The sequence below is a fragment of the Hermetia illucens genome, chromosome 3 (genome assembly GCF_905115235.1).
Source record: "Hermetia illucens chromosome 3, iHerIll2.2.curated.20191125, whole genome shotgun sequence".
Classification (NCBI taxonomy): Eukaryota; Metazoa; Arthropoda; class Insecta; order Diptera; family Stratiomyidae; genus Hermetia; species Hermetia illucens.
This window is the reverse complement of record NC_051851.1, coordinates 158,962,116-158,983,327: the sequence shown is the minus strand read 5'-3', so window position 1 is coordinate 158,983,327 and position 21,212 is coordinate 158,962,116. Positions and strand designations below refer to the sequence as shown.

Here is a 21,212-nt window from a genome sequence, read left to right as displayed (position 1 = left end):
TACTTGTTTGGGAATGTGATGTAAACTTAAGGGAAGCGATTGATATATTCATTCAGTTTCGGAACTTTGGTCACGCATGTGGAATGTGAAATGATGGGCTTTGAGGAAGTGGTTCGCAAGGGCGTCTACTTTTTCAGGAGAGGAAATGTTTTGAGGCAGGATATCATTGCGACTGGCAATTTTATCAAGCCGCGGGAGAATTTTCGGAGTTCCCTGTATTTGTATTGAGTCCAATATTGGACAGGCGGCTATGGAAGTGGTTGATGTACAGAAGGTGAGGACTCTATCATCGATAGAAGTATCGATGTCGTGGATCTTGTTCTTTAGAGAGGAATCATCATCATCAACAACGGCGCAACAACCGGTATCCGGTCTAGGCCTGCCTTAGTAAGGAACTCCAGACACTCCGCGTATCTGGTGTATTAACCTATGCCATCGCTCCCTCTCAGGCAGGATCTGCCTCGTTTTCTTTTTCTACTATAGATATTGCCCTTATAGACTTTCCGGGCTGAATTATCCTTATCCATACGGATTAGATGACCCGCCCACCGTTGAGCGGGATTTTATCCACAACCAGACGGTCGTGTTATCGCTCATAGATTTCGTCGTTATGTAGGCTACGGAATCAGAGGAATATCTATTTTTAAATAATCTTCACCGTAGCGTTTTTTTGTAATGTATATATTGAAGAATGTTGGCCGGAAGGGGTGGGGGTGAGGTTTCGGTAGTTGAAGGTATGAGTTGACACAAACTTCACGCATACTTCCTGAATAACTTCAGTATACTGACAAACTGTGTTTTCGATGATATCATTTGACAGTCGGTTATTTTAAGGAAGTTAGATTTGGGATGGCTTAGTTCTAATTTATTGGTTAATGAGACGCCAGTTAGCATTCCTGAAATCACATGCTGTCAAAGGTGATGGGCGCATGATTCTTTTGGGAAGTTGAATATCAAGGATAATGGCATCGTGGTCACTGATGCTAGATACGGTTTTCAGCAATGGAAACGTATTCAGGAAGTGATTAACGTAGGAGTGACAGTTTAGTCCACCCAACTACTGGCCTATGCTGACGATATCGACATCATGGGAAGAACCACCCGAGACGTTCAAACTGCCTTCATCCAGATCGAGCAGGCGGCGCGAGATCTTGGGCTGCACATCAATGAAGGCAAGACAAAATACATGGTGGCAACGTCAGCACCGAAGACGAATCAACCAACAACATCAAACCGCACTGGTCAAACACAAGCACGAACAAGAATAAGGATAGGGGAATACAACTTTGAGACCGTTGACAATTTCTCCTATCTAGGGTCGAAAATAACAACCGATAACAACTACGATGATGAAATCCGCGCACGGTTGTTCCTTCTTCAGCTTACAAAGACTGTTCCGCTCGAAACGTCTCACCATAGGGTCAAAGCTCTTACTGTACAAGACTATGATCTTGCCAGTCCTCATGTATTCCTCGGAAACTTGGGTTCTTAGCAAGAAAAATTGCGAACTCTTGGCCGCGTTCGAGAGAAGAATCCTCCGAAGAATTTTTGGCCCCCTACATGAGGATGGACGATTCCGTAGCCTACACAATGACGAAATCTATGAGCGATACCATGACCGTCCGGTTGTGGATAAAATCCGGCTCAATAGGTTACGGTGGGCGGGTCACTTAATCCGTATGGATGAAGATGATCCCACCCGGAAAGTCTATAAGGGCAATATCTATGGTAGGAAAAGAAGACGAGGCAGACCCTGCCTAAGATGGAGCGATGGCGTGGGCCAGGACGCCAGACAGCTTTTAGGGATATCGAATTGGTGGACCTCGGCGCAAAACCGGAATGTCTGGAGTTCCTTATTAAGGCAGGCCTAGACCGGATACCGGTTGTTGCGCCGTTGATGATGATGACAGTTTAGTGCAACAAGATTTGATGTCAGCCACCGGTGTAAGAGTCAAACTGGGAAGTATGTTTTAGGTTTAAAACCCCTCCCAAGACTAGGCACCTCGATATCCCAGTTGCGAGGGGTTGGTTCTCTGGTGGTGAGGTCTTTCGAGTCAAAGAGCAGGGTGGCACATTATAACGATGTACATATATATAGCCGGACTTGGTTTCTATTAAGGCTATAGTTACCGCGGGGGCTTCAAGAGCATTAATATGTAGAAAGAGTTGCCTAGCTAGGAAATTGACATAAGACTAGTATTGCAGTACCTCCGGCAAAGTGTATGGTTGATTGATTAGTATTGTATCTGTCAGTACGAAAAAGTCTAAAATTTGGAAATGAGGGCCTATGATGGTAATGCAGTCTGCTTTCACATAGGAGTAATATTTGAGGAACAGTCCGAGCTCGCGTCTATTAGCTCAGCTGGTCACAGAATCGATGTTCAACTCAATAATGCTAACATTAATATTTATATGCCAGAAGGTCGATCACTGTGTTGAACACCGTTTTAAACTGCTGGGATTGCTTGGCGAACTTAGCTTGCCGGAGCTCGTGGAGTCGAAGGAAGGCGTTGAGATCATGCGAGATTTGTTCGGGTTGGTTCGGGATAGAGGGGCCCTTTGAGCGTACTTCCTCGCAATAACTTTGGCGAAGTTAGGGCAATTGGTAAGTAGAATATGATAAAACACCTATGTTCGCAGTGCGATGATTAAACTGGTTGAGCATCAACCTCCCGATCTTATTACCCTGGGTTTGAGTCACGGATTTCATGGATGTTTGTGTTCATCTTTGTGCTGTTCCGCTACGGTAGGCTTATTACTAATACAGTTTTAAATGTGATTATAACGAAACTGGATTAGACTAGGGAAAGGAATAATATGAAAAAGAAACTGTGTGGATATCCTTGGTCGTTGGAAACTTTACAAAAGAATCAACAGGAGACATAAATAGATTGCCGAACAGCCTCTTAATGCTTTATATTGATAAGGCATCGTTGAATCTGGAATTAATATTAAAAAACACTGACGAAAGGTCTATGGAGGTTAATGTACCTTCAACCGTTTCTCATTTCAGTTCTATTTGTTCTGAATTCACCGCAAATTGAACTACCAGGTTAATCGGGACGAGTTGACGTTTAGAAAATAAAGGCATCAAACCCGCTAGACATCCCAAATAGTGACAGTGGAAGACTAATCTTTTAGCTTAGTAACCCACTGATATAATAAACGAACAAGGAGATATGGATGCTATTGAAAATTGATATTTACTAATCGCGACAGATGAATTGCTTTCAGATTCCATATTTCTGAACACAAGATCTTTATATTTATTTGGAAAAACCTTTGCTTCCGTTGCTTCTTAATGACAATTCCCCAGAATTTCTTCGGAAAAAACGGGGCCAGTTTTTTTTTGCTTTGATAAACGATTGGGGATTTTTGAATAGATTTATTTAGCTTAACTTCTGAAAATAAGAATATAAATCGTCGTCTCTGTTAAAATATTGAAATGTCAGTCCCCGAAGACAAATCTAAAACGATACCAAATTAGAGATAAATGGGGAAAAGTATCATAGGGGAACGTTTCTTGGCTCCATCTTAATCTCTTAGAAGGACAAAAAACAAAAAATCTGTCAGACTCTTTCTAAGTTCGATTGATAATAACAGAAATTATACACTAATTCACGGTTGCAGCATCCCAAAGAACATTCTAGATATTTTCTTATTCCTTTCAATTATTTATTCTCATCAATTGTGAAGCAAAAACAAAAACGCCGTCGAAATTAGTCTTTGTTGATCTCCATCCCGCATAAAATCTACATTTCAGATAAATAGACATAATTATTTGATGCCTGAACCTTATAAATTGTCCAATTAGATGAATACGTTGATCTTTTGATAATATGTAGCTTGTGTTTTATTCAGTATAAGATATTGTTGCTCCATTTTGTTGGTTTTGTTGTTTTTTTTATATATTTTTTGCCTCGTCGTTCTCTTCTTTTATTCTCGAACAGAGGCCGACTAGAAGATATAATAATATCTGGAGAGTATGATGATGTAGTCTTTAATTTTATGTTGAAAATGGCGCCATCACAATGGATAGGATTTCCATGATAACAGGGTCGGAATGGCGGAGAGACGAGGTAGTAGCACAAAAGCAACCGGGGCTCCTTATCATATTACACATAGTGCTCTGTACTGAGGTGGGTGAATGATGTGGCTCCTTTTTTTTCACAACTTTTCATTGAAGCTGAGGCTGAATGCTTGAGGGTCCGTTGAATGTCGTCTGATTATACATGCATGTTTTCCTACAAATGGTTTCGGGATGCAGTCTTTTGGGAACAGTGACGTGGAAAATTTATCTACAATATTGGGTTATGCTGGAGTCTCCTCTTGACTAGGAGTCCATCTCTCGTTAGATCCTCGGCCTATCAAGTAAGAAAATCCCCGGTTGAGAGCACTGAACTGCATCGTTTGAATCTCACATAATTTAAACCCCAACCCGCCTATTTAGCTGAAAAACACTGTTTCCAGGCTTCACTGTAATCAAGGGCAATAGGGTTCAGTTTCTTGTACGTATTGATATCACGTTGTCGCTTATGTCACATTGCCATTTGAGTTGTGCTACCTATCACTCGCTCCTGAATTCTATTACAGAACAGGGAGACAGATTTTCATCTAGATAGCCTGAGCCATGTAATCTCATTTTAACAGAGCGTAGTCGAAGATTTGTATGGGTTTTCCTCACGACAATGGCGACAATGATGATGCCGGTGATGACGATGGTGAGGACGACAACCAAGTTAAGCAAAGCTAAAGACAACCAGACCAAAAAAAATTTAATGTACTATACTAAGAACATGTACAGTTAGCTGTATGTCGGTCCTTTATCATTTTTAGTACTACCTCATTTTTTCATTTTTCAGCCTTTTCTTTGCAAGGCGAAAAAAATCGAAGCTCCAGTGAAAAGTATTGTGAAAAACAGCACCAACAACTGCGCTATGTGTATAAGTATCTTTAAGATTAAAATGCTGTGATCTTACCTTTACATGCAGCGGTAGAACGAGCATAGCACCCTCTTTTCTGGCTGATATGCTTTTTCACTAGTTCGTATACGGGTACAGATGTATCTATAAAAGTACATCGCACTTCGCTTTGGTACATGCTTTACTTTTTTATTATCTTATTTTCATTTGCTTGCTGATGTCTTATCCACTTTATGTTCAAGTAACTCGATCTCAAAAGACATTAAATCGACTTCACGCCTTCGTTGCTTTCCTCTAAAGAGCGTTCTTGAGTGTGTTTACAATATCTTCTAAGAGAAAAGAGAGTTGCGACTATGTAACTGTATCTTTGGTTCACACCAGGCTTTTCTATAAGGAAATTGTAAGACAGTTCAGAGAAATCTTCTTAATGATCAATAATAAGTGCTTGAAATATTGATTGAAAGTCAATCAAAATTTTTCGGGAAAATTGTTGTTTTAAGGGACCGAAATGTTTAGAAGCTGATGTAGGGCAGCATGGAGAGGAAAACTGGAAAGAAATTATCTTTTACCTGGGTTGTTTGCGTTTCAGGTTATGGTTGCATATTTCAGCGAGTCTGCACACGACCTACCCCCGAAAACCATTGAAAAATGCCTGTGGACCGGCCAAGAGGGTGCAAGGATCTGCTTGCCTGAGAGTCATATTTTGGGCTCAAGCGAACCTGGACGGAGATGAATCGGAGCACTATAAAAGTTGCTAGTACGACACCAAAGCAAGGGTAGAACAGACTGGAAACCATCGTCGTCGAAAAGAACTTAGCGAGTACTAACCATAGTGCTCCTGCCCCGAAACGGTCTCCCAAGGAACGAAGGTGAAAAAGATTGCCAAATTCCAGCGAAGAAACGGAAGCCCCTTGGAGTCCACGTCAAAAGCCGGTATCAAAAGGTCATCCATATTTTGAACAAAACGGGTGAAGAATAATAATGTCGACGAGTTGGAGGAAAAATACCCCGTTAAATTCCAGGCGACTTTCCAGGAATATAACCAATGCTGGTGGGGTCCACGGCTTCGCAGTAGCTGCATCATTTTGTTCGTTCCTGTGACGAGCTGCCGAGAAATTTATTTGCTGATATGTAGCATTTAGTCTTTTTGCTTATTCACATCTTCATTACCCACCTGTCAATTCCCTAATGCCCATCCCGAAATTCATTTATTTTAACATATTAATTTATGAATCATTCTAATTTTCTTTGCCCAATTTTATTCAGACGGTTTCATTTACACATCGTCCATAATTTTAAAATATTTCAAAAATCACCATTAATCTTTTTTGTTAGACACGATCATGCTGCGTATTATTAAATGGATTTCCAGTGGTTGCTTCTGGCTAAAGCGAAATGTTATGCATGCAGATGCAAATGCTGGAAAATTGTGATATTTTTGTTGTTGGACAGAGAAAATATAGAAAAAATTGAAGTATTTTTTGTTGTTGCCTCAGCTGACGATGAATTCTAGGTTTGAAGAGCTGAGAGGGAGTGGGCTGGCAAGTCAGCTGACTAGGGACACTGTTGGAATACAATTTTTTTTGCTGTGACTTCTGAGTTTTGAAATCGATTAAAGTTTTGGTTTTAGGAGGAGGAAATTTATTCTCAGCTGAAGTTGAAACAGTCTTAAAGGATCCTAGTGGCATTTCCCCAGAGTTTTAGGGAGTGCAGTTTTAGTTAGATTTGTAGTTTCGCTTTGGCTTTTTTCTTGTCCGATAAGTTGGTTCAAATCGGTCATTGTAGTAGCATAGTCTGTTTGTCTTAAAGTATCCTAATGGAATTGCGCGGTCATTTTAAGGAGTTCTTTTGATTTCTGCATGCGGACGATGAACAGCTCATTGGTCGCCAACGGTATTTTTCAGAAGTGAGACGGATGTCATGAATCTTCCCTCCATCAACTCAAATGGAGAATGGTAAAGTCGGGGGTATATGAAATTCCCTGCGCTGATTGCAGGAAAGTATACCTCGGGGAAACCAGAAGGAACGTGGAAGAACATTTTGGGAAGCACTTAAAGGAAGTGTTAAGTGGTGAAATCGAAATGTGTAAAAAGCTAAAACTGGGACGAAATATGAGCTCTATATCTCTCACTTATTTCATATTCGGAATGTGCAATGAGAGTTAAGGTGTCTCCGACTCATTGATTATCAATGCGCAATCGGATGAAAACTATGTAATTACATAATTGTCGTGGAAGAGGTTTAGTTAAACGTGTAGGACGAGCATGGTAACACGCAATTAGTAGACGTACTAACTTGTTGCCATAGCTAGCAATCCTACAAAAATGAGAAAATTGGGAATGGGTCTTGACGGAGATTTTCCAATAATACATGTGTGTGTGAAAACAGGTTTAGCTTAAAACCCTTCCATTTGTCCAGTTTTACGCTCTAAAGTAGATAAGAAAGGATCTCGAGCAGAGATACTTATAGAAGAAAAAAGATCTCGGTCGAATAGATACGACGCGAGTAAGAAATAAAAGACATATTGACGGACGTTTTTCTGTTTTAATATTTGAGCATTTTAAGTATTTTACAGGAAGCAAAATTGGCGGAAAGAAAGGGTGCGCCGGCTTGCAGATCAAAGGTAGCGGAGCATATCGGCCTAAATAAACGCAGGGTCTTGTTCCGATGCGAAACCACGCATCACGTGAAATTTCGTCTAATAACACGTGAGGGACTGAAGTGTTCAAAAGGACCCCCTCCCCCCGCACTTCAAGCCTGAGTGGAGTTTCAATATTTTCGAGCAGACTTTTACGAACAGTTTCGCCTACTTTTTTGGTTTTTGGAATAGCTCTAACGTCTAGGCCGACTCCTGCCACCCATAATGGTCTCTGATCATAGACGCATGGAAAACTAGTAGAAGGCGAATCCTACCGCTTTCAAGCGCAACCGACTTCAGAATGACGAAGAGCAAGAAAGCAGAGTTTGCAAAGCTGTGAATGCTGAGCAACCGATTGCGAAGCAGGAATGACGGACCCACGGAACATCCACTGCGAAGCCCTTGGATATCACATACTAGTATGCGAGAACTAGTCCTACAGAGAATTTATCTGTTCGTGGGTCACTAAGATCAGCGACGCCTGGGAGGGGCTTGCAACTCAAGATTGTCCCATACCGCGAGATTCTCACGAGACCAATTGTTTGCATTTAATTGCTGAAGATGCGTATGGAGAAGAAGAAACTCGTCCAATCGCTGCGCCTTCAACCTTCCTCCTCCACATAAACGGAGAGTATTCTGCGCTCTCCGTTGAGCTGGGACAGCAAAGATCTCAAAGTGGCTTACTCCCCGAAACCAGACGATGACTTGGACCCAACCGACGCGCGAAAAAAGCTTTTGAAAGATATGAAGATCGACCAAGCATATCATACTGAAAGTAGTACAGATAAATCTGCAGCACTCGAAGTGCGGCTCGGTTAACCTGCTAGTTTCCATCTGATAGGAAGACATCGACATCGGACTAATTACCTAGAAGAGCCCTGGATCAAAGGCGACCGAATCAGCAAAGACCTCCAAAGAAAATATTACATTTTTTTCCCCAGCACAAGAAACATTGATCGGGATAGGTCTAGAGCATGTATCCTCGCCAGGAAAAAATTGTAGTCCTTTGAAATTATTGCCTTCCTGGATATAGAACAAAAACAACATGAGTACCAAAACCATCAAGAAGACTCTTACCAGGACCGGAATGGAAGGTAATCTTACGTAATGGATAGTATTTATCTTAAGAATCAGAATAATCTAATCTGATCTGGGAGGACGTCCCAAGGTGGCGTTATTTTCCGGTGTTCTGGCTGATGGATGAAATTGTGGTTAATGCCGCCGACTTAGTATTCAATTGGTATTATGAATGAAATTATGAAAGATGGGTTGGATAAAGTGTGCCTGTGCGCTGCAAGAAACTCGATCAAATCCAACTAGTGGAGCTGATGCTATACACTTGAGTTCCACCTCCCGCGGCATAATGGACGAAGATCATCACTCGCGATAAGTCAAAGCGCACCCGTTGTGCTTCAAGATGTATGACCCCCCGAGTTGTTAAGGCATAATTTATGGTTGCAGGTCTCATCATTGTTTTCGGACGGACAAATCCTCCAGAAGCCTGCTTCAGGAAGATTGTCGATCAAGGCAATCGGTTGGAACGGTACTTGATGTTTCCAAAGTTATAAAGAGTCGTGGCCTACATATTGCGTTTCATGACTCGGCACCAAATCGTACATTTACTCCAAGAGACAGAGTTTGCTAAGGAGTCGGCCGACTTAAGAAGGGGCTTGCATCTCTTCTTTGACCATCACAAGGCCTCACGGTTGGAGGCAGACTACGGAATACGAATATAGCTGACGACCGCATCCGATTCCCTTGCCAAGAAAACATCATGTGACTTCCCGAGATGCGAGGCTCATAACAATACTTTGCATGGTGGTGAATCTATTTGAGAATGAGGTACTGAATCCTCAACGGTCAAAACGTGCTACGTACCGACTTGTATAGGTACCTTACATACTATATATCAGCAGTTGATGGGTAACTTGCTTCGTCTTCGTATGGATAGTCACTGACGACAATAAATTGGAATATTGGTGAGCGTCCTTACGACCGATGCATTTCCTGTTGCATTGGAGCGATTTATTTGAAGCAGAGGACTGTGCTCCGGGAGGTACAGCGACCATGGAGCTCACCGTAAAGTTAACAAAACGTACGTCGTAACAGAAGAGAATTTTCTATTGCACTGGTCATGGAAGCGGAAGATGCCGCAGATCGCAATAAGTTCAGGAACGTATACCACATCACGAAAGAGCTTGCATGTGGTTGCAAATCGTTCGATGGTTCTGTGAAGGACAGTCGACTTCTCATCCATGATGATGAACAACTAAAGAGGCAGAAAGAACACTTCCCTAGGGTCCTTAACCGTATCGCATCCGGTGAAGTTCCTCTTTTTCTGGTTGAAACGGCTAGTCAGCGTAACATGCGGATACGGACTGACCCTCCAAGCAGAGGAGAAATCATTTCGGCAACGGAGTAAAGCCGCTAGGATTGACGGTTGCTTTATCTCCGGAATGTATTTGGAGTGTTCTACCCAGGAAGGACATTACAGAGAAGCTAATAGCTATAATCAGACCGACATATGAAGACGAAAAATGTCACGTGCTGCACCGAAGTAAAATCTAAGCAAATTTTGAGGTGCAAAGTGGAGTCCGCCAGGGTTACATCCTGTTACCGATATTGTATCTTCTTGCTATCGCTGACGTTCTTCATGCTGCCTTGTCCGGAGGACGTGGAGGAGTCCAATGGGCAAAAATATCTTTTCTCAAATACGTCGCATGACATCTAACTCCCTCACCGGGTCATGAACCTTGGTCAAATGGCTCTGGATTTGGAAAGAGGGGCAAGCAGAGTTGGACTGAAGATGGGCAGAGTATCCATTAATGTGGAAAAACGTCGATCAAATTGTATATCTAGGAAGCGTGGTTTCTGCCGACTGTGGTACCAAACTAGATGTTGACAGACGCTTTCGCTGCCCTGTCTAAAATCTGGAAATGCAATTATCTCAACACCAAGATCAAGTTGAGACTGTTCCGTACTAGTGTTTTTTCTGGGTTTCTATATAGGAGTAGCACATGGAAAGTGAATTCAATTGTTACCCAAAAGTTCCAAGCATTTGTCAATACCTGTTTTTGTCAACACATTTTCAGCGGCGCACAGGGCTGCCACTCGTATACATAGTCATACATTAAAGAGGGGCGACAATTGCATTGCGGGGTACGCCATGCAGTTGAATCCACTCTCTCAAGATGGCCGACGAGCAGGTTGCACCAATGGCACTTGGCGCAGAACTGTAAAAGCGGAGTGCAAATGTCTCGGGAAGTCGAGGGGGAGTTAAAGCGTATTTCGAATAATCGCGAGCGATGGCGCGTAAGTGCGGTTGTGGACATTATCAACCACCATTTCGGCAAATTTTTGACAGAAATATATTAATTGGGAACTGCCACGAAGCCCGCACTAATTTCTTAATCAGGGGGACCGTTACTACTATCTAATTTGAGTAATGCTAATTTTAATTCGACTAAAATAACTAAATCAAAGGTTATAGTGGCACAATTACTGGAAGTGACCTTAAAGCATTTAATCTAATTAGATGAGGGCCTTGATCGTTAGTTCCAGAGAGTTTTAATTTGATTCTATCTTTTGTTATGAAACTAAAAAAATATCGCGGTCAATCTGATATTGACCTTCTACAATACAAAAGAATGTAAAATTACAACTATTACCTTGCGTATCGCTCCTTATCTTGCATGTTATCTTCATCCATTCTGTTGTACTTATTTGAGCTTGACTCTTCCTCATCTGATCTGAAAATAAATGCAAAATGACAAAAAAAGATTCGTGAATAACATAAATTTCCGTTATTTAGAACTACTATTTACTAAATTATTATTAAAAACCATAACAGAAACAAAGATTAGCAACCGCTTATTATCTTATAAACCAATTCAACTTAAATATGAATAATTGTTTTTATTCATTTCATTATACTCAAATAGCGTAACGTTTACATTACGTGACAGTTTTTCTAAATATCAAGCGAATACAGAGATAATGGATTATTTTATTTTCATATAAATCATACAAAGTAGCGACTGAGCAAAAAAAGGGAGTGAAAATATGCAACTGAGCAACGAATCAACAATTATTCTCTCCGCTACTCTTTAAGATGCTTTTTTAAAACAAAAATTGTGGTAAATTGTAGGAAGAAATTTGCAATAATGTTCCCCACATCGAAAACAATCTGAACGGAGAGAGAAGTATCTGAAATTGAAAACCAGTTTCCCGGCGAACATCTTTGCAGCGCAGCGAAAACTATGCACACTTTCTGCTTGTTGTGCTTAATTCGAGCGTACTACGCTCATTCTGTGTTTTACAATTTGGATAATAATTCACAATCTTGGATAATAATAATTCCGAAGACATTATTGCCTCCTCGAAATGTTTTATAATTTCCATTACTACAGATGATTACCTAACGCCGCGCACATCTTGCGGCGCAAAGGAACATTGCATTTTATTTTACGCCACATCCAGGATACACGTACACTTTCTAATTTACACTGCGGTGTTGTTGGCCCGTCCGGGCATTCTTCTTTGGTTGTAATAAATTTTATTTTGATTGGAAGAATTGAATTATGATTTCAAGTGCGTACTATACTTTGAGCAAAATGTTATTTATGATTGAGGAATTATTAGTTGAAAGATTAAATGCAAAAGCACTAGTATTATGGGTTGGATAAAACTTTGAGATGTTGGATTGGCGTGTGGCAGATACAATATGAATTGTTACTCATTTTATTTATACAAACAAGAAAAATAATTATTCCAACTAATTTGTCACTCCTCAATATTATTTCCTTAAGGTTTGAGCAACTGAGGTTCAAAGACTCAAAAGAATATTGGAAAATAATTTTGAGTTTCCTTTAAATGTTTAAGAACCACCAAGAAATTCTACGAAAAAAATACCATACCAATGGGAAATTGCTGCTCAAAAACGGATGATTCCAGGTTTTAGGTCCACAATTTTCTGTCTAGCTTTGCCCAATGAGTAATGAAACAAGTCGGAATATTGGAAGCATGGCGCTTCATTCCCCATTCGTTCTTAGTTAAGAATGCCAAATATTCCTTTGTATATTGCCAAACATGTCTCTCTCGACGACTACCTAGCGTGTCGTGGTAAAGGAGCTCAGTAAGGAAGATCCTCTAGGAAACGAGAGGTGACAGCTGAAGCGTCACAGTAATCAAAACCCCAAGCCAAGGTGTGACTACCGTGCCGAGGGCTGAATGGTCACAGGGGTTAAGATGTGCTGTGAACGGTGAACTCTGGATACCAAGTGACCCCGCTTCCAACTAACCTTGTCTCGGCAAAAAAGGGGCACTACCGAGATTGACTTACTTTCCCCGATAATACTGAAGCCATGGTAGCTAATTATGAGAAACAAAAACTTATTAAAAAACTAAAATTAAATTTCGATCGTGACGATCGAACCCCGAGTGAAGGAGCAACCATAAGTTCTTCGATGAAGAACCTGAGTCTAGACTTAGATTCTCCGCTTACTCAAGTGGAAACCAATCTAATTGGGGTACAATCCTTTACTGACGGCGCCACTTGCTGTAAGAACCTGTCCACGGGCAGCAAACAACCTTCGGGCAAACCGCCTTCGAGCAAACTGCCTTCGGACACATCACAACCAAGGTGCCAAGGTTGAAGGGAAAATGATCGTTCAGGACACCTGCGGCTAAGGGGAAGCGATAGCAGTCCTCGGACGATCCTAACTCTTCGACACAAAAGGCAGTGAAGAGTGCTGGGCCTGGCTGCTCATTTGCAGCGAAGGCTATCGAAGCCGATGGATAGCTCTGCTATGACGACACTAATCCATCCGGTTACGATACTGAGCAGTGCGAGCAGCTTAGGAGGAAACTCCTAGCTGTAAGGGCTGCATCCTCGCAAGGCATTAAGCTTCGCTTTGAGTCGTTAGGTATATACCGTAAAATGTACGGCTACACTTTGCCGACGAAGACACGAACGAATGGCTCAGGCAGCACTGCTCCTCCCTTAGTGATGTGTGGGAGGGTGCGCGATTAACTCTGAAAAGGGCCTCTGAGCTGCCATCGTTCAAAAAGTGCTTCCTTTGATTCCCAGAGGAAGAGCGTAATGCTGTTGAGGTTGTCAAACAATTTAGGGTCCAGAACAACCTCAACACCTCCACCTGGATGCTGTTAGGCAACAAAACAGAAGATAGAGCCGATAGGGCCGGGAACTTTCCTTACTATCGGCTTTCCCGAATCGGATGTTAAGAAAGTTCGGGAACAAACGGGCTACTACGGGCTAGGGACCAAAACCATTGAAGGGGACGCGCAAACCTCGGCATCTTGATCTGAAACGGTAAGGTGCTATATTTAAATTAAATCTGTAGCATTGTAAGCGGCGACTGCACTTACCAGTCGTCGGATCAATAGCTGCAAGAAATTTATATACCCCATACAAGAACCGTGGGTGATTTGTGGGTAGTCAGGGCCTACACTTCCAACATGCTGACCTGTTGTATGGTAGTGGAAGTGATCGACCCCGCTCCTGCATGGTAGTCTCAAAAGGCTTCCAGGCTAATTTGGTTAACGACTTATGTGATGGCGACATCACATCGACTAAACTAACCATAAAAAGTCACAGGGAGATAAAGAGATACTATGGTGCTCTGCATATTTCCCCTATGACGCAGAAAACGTTCCCAGTGGAACATTCATCATTCATCAAAGCGATCCAATATGCCAAAAGTAAAGCCAGGATGTGATGTCAACGCTCACCACATATGCTGGGGAAGTTCGAACATCAATGCAAGAGGATCGAGACTACTGGAGTATCTACTAGGAACCGATTTGCAGATCCTTCATTTGGGTAATGAACCCACTTTCTTCAACGTGATCAGGCGACATCACGGTAGAATCTCCTGATATCGCGGCTCTAGTCGGAGAGTGGAGAGTATCAAACGATATCACACTCTCGGATCACAGACGCATTGATTTCGTAATGGGCGTGGACCCACCTCCACCCACTCAATTTCGAAATCCGCGAAAGACAGATTGGGTGATGTCTAAAATAGAATTGAGCGCCCGAGTCACGATCCCTGGGAAGCGCATCAAATCCATTGCTGGAATTGAGAAGACAACCCAGATGACCACAACTAGCATGAGAGAAGCTTTCGAAGAAAGTTCTCCACTCAAGATGCCAAAGAAGGGTAAAACACCACGGTGGAGCTCAGATTTGGCAAAACAGAGGAGAACGACAAGGAAGTTCCTCAATCGTGCTCTGAAGGATGATTCAGGCGTAAGAGCATAAGATCGGCTAAACGATCATCATGGAGACGCTTTTGTGAAGAGACTAACTCTCTTGAGGCAACCTCAAAGCTGAAGCGGATTCTGGTCAAAGAACGTAGCCAGAAATTGGGTTGTTTACGTTTACAGAACGGGAGGTGCACAGAAAGTGATGAAGAAACGGCAAACCATTTGCCCAGGCAGCATCTAAAATCTAATCTCTGGGCCAACAGGTGCATACAGCCCTCAACCGAGAGACTGGAATCTGGCATGCAAAGCAGTATCACTGGAGCGAGTACAACGGGCATTTAACTCGTTCCATAGATACAAGTTTGCAGGCCCGGATGGCATCATTCCTGCGCTAGTAATAGAGGAATGGCTGCCCTGGGTCTACATATTCGGAATATATATCGTGCATGCCTAGCACACGCTTACATTTCAATTAAATGGCGGGATGTGAAGTTGTTGTTCATTCCCAAACCAGGAAAACCCATCTACACAGACGCAAAAATCTTCCGACCGATCAGTCTAACGTCCTTTCTGCTAAAAGGACTAGAAAGACTAGTAGATTGGTTCATAAGGGATGCACACATTCCTGAGTGGCCACTTCACCATAGGCAACACGCCTACCAGAAAGGCAAATGCACGGAGACAGCACTCCATGAACTTACGGCAAAAACTGAAAAGGCGATGTTCGAAAAAGAATACGTCTTAGGCGCATTCATGGGCATCGAAGGTGCCTTCAATTATGCTTAATTCGCGGCAATTTATGATGCGGCAAGGCAGCATGGAATCGAACCGCTGCTAATCAGTTGGATCCTTCACATGCTAGAGTGGAGAAAAATCCACATATCGGTCGGCCAGAAGTCTATTGAAGCAGGATATCTCAGGGGCTGCCCACAGGGAGGGATTCTCTCACCACTGTTATGGCTCTTGGTAATGGATACCCTACTATGGCTACTGGAGGACAAAAAAATCTTCGGGAAAGCATTTGCAGACGATCTAGCCGTAATAATTACCGGCAAGTTTGCGGACACAGTATGTGACAGCTTGAATGCAACTCTGCATGAAATCTACAGTTGGGGCCTCCGCAATGGACTCACGGTGAACGCTAGGAAGATTGGACTAGTTATGTTCACTAGGAACGTCAGGTGGGGCAGCTATACGCGACCCACCTTAGCAGAGGCGGAAAGCTGACGTAAACAGTCAAGTACTTAGGAGCACATTTCGACTCCAAGTTAACGTGGAAGCATCATATCCAGGAACAATATCAGAAATCCTGCAGATTGCTCTGGTGCTGTAAGAATGCAATAGGTAAGACCTGGGCACTTTCACCCAAATGGATATACTGGATGTATACATCCATAATAAAATCCATTTTGATGTATGCATCGTCTGGTGGCCAAGACTGAGCTTTGCTAGCAGCAGGAAGCTGCTAACGCAGATTCAGAGACTTGGTTACCTAAGTATTACTGGAGCAATGAGTACTACGCCGACTGCGGCACTTGAAGCTATCCTAAATTTACCGCCCATTCACTTGGAGGTGAAAAGGAAAGCGGCCAACGACGCATATAGGCTCGATACCATTGGGGCGTGGGAATCACACGATGATGCGCCTAACTGGAAATTCCTTGAAAAACATTCGGTAGCCATGATGCTGACCGATCATATGGTCTCCAGATTCATCTTTGAAAAGACATACACTATCGTAATCACCGAAAGAGAAGAATGGTCGACAAATGGTCATGAGTCTTTTCAGATTACAGACTTAATCATCTTCACCGACGGGTCAGTCATGGAGGGTGAATCGGGCGCAGGGATGTTCTCGGAGAATACGATTATAGAACTAGCCCAACCCCTCGGAAAAATGACGGCCATATTCCAGGCGGAGATATATACCACTTCATTGGCAGCAGAAGAATGGCTGCGACAGAAATGGAGGGGTCGCACCTTGCGAATCTGTTCCGACAGTCGGACGATATTATCAACACTAAGTGGGAACGACATATCAAGCCAGTTGGTGTGGAGTAGAGTAGTAGCAGTGTAGTTACTGCTGAAATCGAGGGTGACGCATTTACGAGGCTGTGATCGATGATCAATAATCTAATGGAGTACGTTAACCAACGTAATAACGTACATCGCGCGATTAAAGATCAGATGCGTTCTATCAGGGCAACATATTTCAAGGCCAAAGAGGACGTGAAAGCACATGCAGAAGGAATAGTGCCGACAAAAGCGATGGTTGCCGTAGCAACCCAAACCACTCGCTCTTCCCAAAAAGCTCTTTGGCAAAGAACTCTTCCAAAGTGAAAAGGATAGGAAATTCGGAACAAACGATTAAGAGACCCAAATGAAGAAGTGCAACCTCCCCAGCAACCAGCGAAAAATAAAAAAGAGAAACAGATGGTCATGCGAAAAAGGCCACTAACAGCACCGAAGACACTTGGACGAAGGTAGGACCTAAGAAGAAGCTGCAAAAAAGATCCAGGCCGAACGCGCTGATAATAAGAAAAACCAGTGAGTTGACGCACGCGGATATCTTACGCAAGCGCAAGATATCCGCAGATGCCTCCTTGACGGATCTGAGTGCAAATGTCACGCGGATAAGGCGAACACAGAAAAGCGACCTGCTGTTCGAACTTAAAGCTGATGACGTCGGAGGCGAAGACCTACGGAAGAAAATTGAAGTATCATTAGGCGAAACTGCGGCGGTCAAAATGAGTGAGGTTTCGAGGATACGAGAATCTGCAAAGCGGAGTATGGATAGCAAACAAAATCAGTAAGGCGGCGATATGGAGATGCGGAAGTCAAGCTATAATAGATGCGAAAAAACATCCAGAGGAGGGGTTCACCCGTGCGAGATAGCTGTTATGCAGCACGAAGCCCCACATTAGAGGAATTCACGCCATTGCTGGAGAAACTATCCTTCAATGCAAGTGGCTACAATCCCAAAGTAATAGCCGGCGACTTCAACGCATGGCCAGATGAATGGGGTAGCAGAGAAACCACCACAAGAGGATGAGTATTGCTGGAGACATTCTCGCGCTTGAACGTGGTACTTGCCAACTCTGGGGGAGCCAACACATTTCGGAGGGGGGAATTGTAATCGTCAGTGATACTCTAATCAGAGACTTGCAGTGGCGTGTCAGCGAGGAGTACACAAAGAGCGATCATCAGACTATCATCTTTCAAACCTCACAAAGGAATATTACGAAGCCATTAAAAAGAATAGCGAAGAGCTGGGTAACCAAGAAATTTGACGCAGAAATGTTCAAGGAGATATTTCTGGGGGAAGCGCACAAAAAAAAGTTTCACAGATCGTGAAAAAATTGCATTCGGGCGAAGACGAAACCCTAATTTCTGGTCGAATTCAGAAATTGAGGAATGCGGGAAAAAGTGCCTCAAAGCTAGGAGACGCTCCCGGCGCAGAGGACACCGACCTGAGTCGCAGGAGCTGCACGTGCAATATAAAAATGCGAGGAAAAAATTGCAAGTAGCTGTCACAAAGAGCAAATCCGAACACTTCAAGCGGATCTGTACTGAAGCTGACTCTGACCCACGGGGTGGCGCATACAGATAGGTGATGTCATCACTAAAAGGCGAGCGTTCCCCACCGAGAATATAGTGAACACTCTGTTCGCAGTAGACGAAAACTGTACAAGACTTTCTGCAGTCGGGATTTAACCGACGAACTTCCGGTAGTAGCAAATGACGAGGTTCTAGAAGCAGCGAAAAAATTGACTGAAGAAAAGACTCCAGGACCGGATGGAATCCCTAATATTGCCCTGAAAGTAGCCGCCACAACAGATTCAAGTATGTTTGCCCACGTTTTCATGGCATGTCTTAGGGAAGGAGAATTTCCCGAGCAACGGTAGCTACAAAGGCTCATACTCATCCCGAGGGTAGGTAAACCATTGAGTGACTCTTCCTTATATAGGCGGATATCATTGGCAAAGTGCTTGAACGAGTACTATAGAACAGACTGCTTGATGTTGCGGAAAAGGAAGGAGGCCTTTCCGACAAACAATTCGACGCAATCAGCATGGTGACTGGTTCGGCTCAGGCTGCAATACAAGAAGGAAAATGCTGCGCAGTAATAACCCTCGACGAAAAAATGCTTTCAATAGTGCAAAATGGAAAAAAAATCATCGAGGGACTCGAAATATATTATACGCATTGTTGTTGAGTTTCTCCTTGGGAGAAGACTTTTCTGCGACTCAGACGATGGGCTAAAAATATTCCCGACAACTTGCGCGAAGTAACAGGATTCTGTCCTAGGTCCCTTGCTTTGGCTAGTTATGTATGATGGAGTGTTGACGCTACGCCCTTCGGACAACATGACAACTATTGGCTTCGCCGATGATATTGGAATAAGAGTGGAAAGCACCAAGACGAGATCGAGATCTATGCAAATGAAGCGATATGGGAGATCAACTCCAGGTTGAAAAAGTCCGATCTATCACTTGCTGAACATAAAACGGAACTAGTGGTCATTAGCAAAAGAAGGAAGGACACAAACGTGAAAATTAAAGTTGGCGAAAAAACAATTTGCTCCCAACCATCGCTCAAATACTTGGAAGTAACTAATGACAGAAGACTCAACTTCAAAAAACACATTGAGTGCGCTGCAACTAAAGCGTCTTCCATTGCTGCAACGATCTCGAGGATACTACCGAACATGGTAGGCCAAAGTCGTTGGACATACCACATCATTCCGGATATTCGGAGATGGTTTGAGCATAGCGATGGGGAATTAACGCAATTCTTAACTGGGCATGGAGGTAATCGTGCTTATTTACATCGATTTGGTCACGACGAGTTACCATGCTGCCCAAGATGGGGTAACGTGGCTGGGAATGCGGAGCATGTCATATTTGCTTGCCCCAGGTTCACCGCGCACCGAACAAGATTAGATGTCGTCGCAGACAGGTGCTTAACCAGAAAGCATTAGAGTTCATGCTGAAGTCAACGGATGCTTGGAACCAGGTTGTAAAGGAACTGCAAGCTATTCATTCACAGGTGAGGCAGGAAGAACTTCGACGGAAACAAGGAACTGAGAAAACCATAATGCGCCACAGTTAAAGGCTGATCCAGCCCCTCGACGCAATACTTTATGGGAGTTCCGTGGCGAAGGTGGAAAGAGAAGTAGGTGGCTTTAGTGAGTAGAAGTCTCACACAACTGCATGGCAGGAACCAGCAGTAGGTTTTGAACCTTTCCACCTTTCAACACCAAAGAAAGGACAGACAAACAAACAGTCAACCGATTTCCGTGAGGTTTCACCAGGACAATGCACCGTGTCATAAACCGATGAAAAGTAAGATGAAGGTTGCACGCTATGCATTACTTTCGAAGGAAAGTATGCTGATGAAAAAAGGAAAATTTTTAAAAAAAGAAAGGTTTTTCTTGGTGGCACCGGAGACTAATTGAGTGATGTGTTATTTCAATTGAGACAGAATTCACCCCCAAACCCTATTTAAATTCATTCTAGGGTTAAAAAAAACGTAAAACACAATACAAGGCATATTATTAAAAAGTTTAAAAGGAATCGCACTAATTTTAACAAAGTTATAGTAGGTCCAAATTTAAAGATAGGGTACCGTAGATGTTCAGCGATACTTTACGGGAAAGGGTAAAGAGATCTAATCGTTCATGTTGACATCCTTAAGACATCAATGATCATCTAAATTCATTTTGTCAACTTCTAGCAAAATATATATATTACCAGTATTGACCCTTGACCTGAAGAAGCTCCTCTCAGATTACGGCTGGGTTCCCAAAGTCCAAACAATTTACAGCTGATAATTATTTTCAATACTGGATACCACTAGAGACCTGCTTTCCCACAGAACATTCTCCCAGACAACTTGAAACTTTCCCAACTTTCCCTCAAAGAATCTTTTTACAGCAAATTAGTTTTCTTGTCTAGTCATAGTAAGAAATAGAACCGCTTAATTTTTCACTGCTAAGACTCCGACATTGAAAACTGCACACATACGAACTCATTCCTCCATACGCGACCACCATTCATAAATTCTGCAAGGTAATGCAATGTTAAGCGTCGTCCGGTCGTTTCTGCCAGGCACAAGTTATAATTAAAGGTAATTCAAAAGTACAAACTACTGAGACAGTAAAATTAGTTTTGTTATTCAACAATCAAATAAACAAACAAATAAAAAAAATGAAGAAAACGAAGGAGAAAAAAAACATGGAGATATTTCAACAAAAGACAAATTGCTTTTTGTATATCTTCAATTTCCACTCAGTAATATTTCCCAGCTTTGTTTTTTCTTCTCAGTGTACACACAGAGGAACTACTGGGTACTGGCCGTAGTTGTTGCTGGGGTTCTGGGAAGCTTCTTGCTTCTTCAAAACTCCCTTTTTCTGGTTGTTGTTA

At 42.7% G+C, this 21,212-nt stretch overlaps 1 protein-coding gene across 6 annotated transcripts in view; it reads right to left on the bottom strand.

Moving 5' to 3' along the window:
• Positions 1 to 21,212, bottom strand: part of LOC119651183 (aryl hydrocarbon receptor nuclear translocator homolog) — a 209,787-nt gene that overhangs the window by 61,273 nt on the left and 127,302 nt on the right. For 5 of the 6 annotated variants that reach the window (XM_038054617.1, XM_038054616.1, XM_038054614.1 and 2 more), the window contains one exon: positions 11,229 to 11,309. In XM_038054617.1, the coding sequence (XP_037910545.1) occupies positions 11,229 to 11,309 (81 nt within the window). The remainder of the gene's footprint in view (positions 1 to 11,228; positions 11,310 to 21,212) is intronic. The other variant, XM_038054620.1, reaches the window with a different exon arrangement.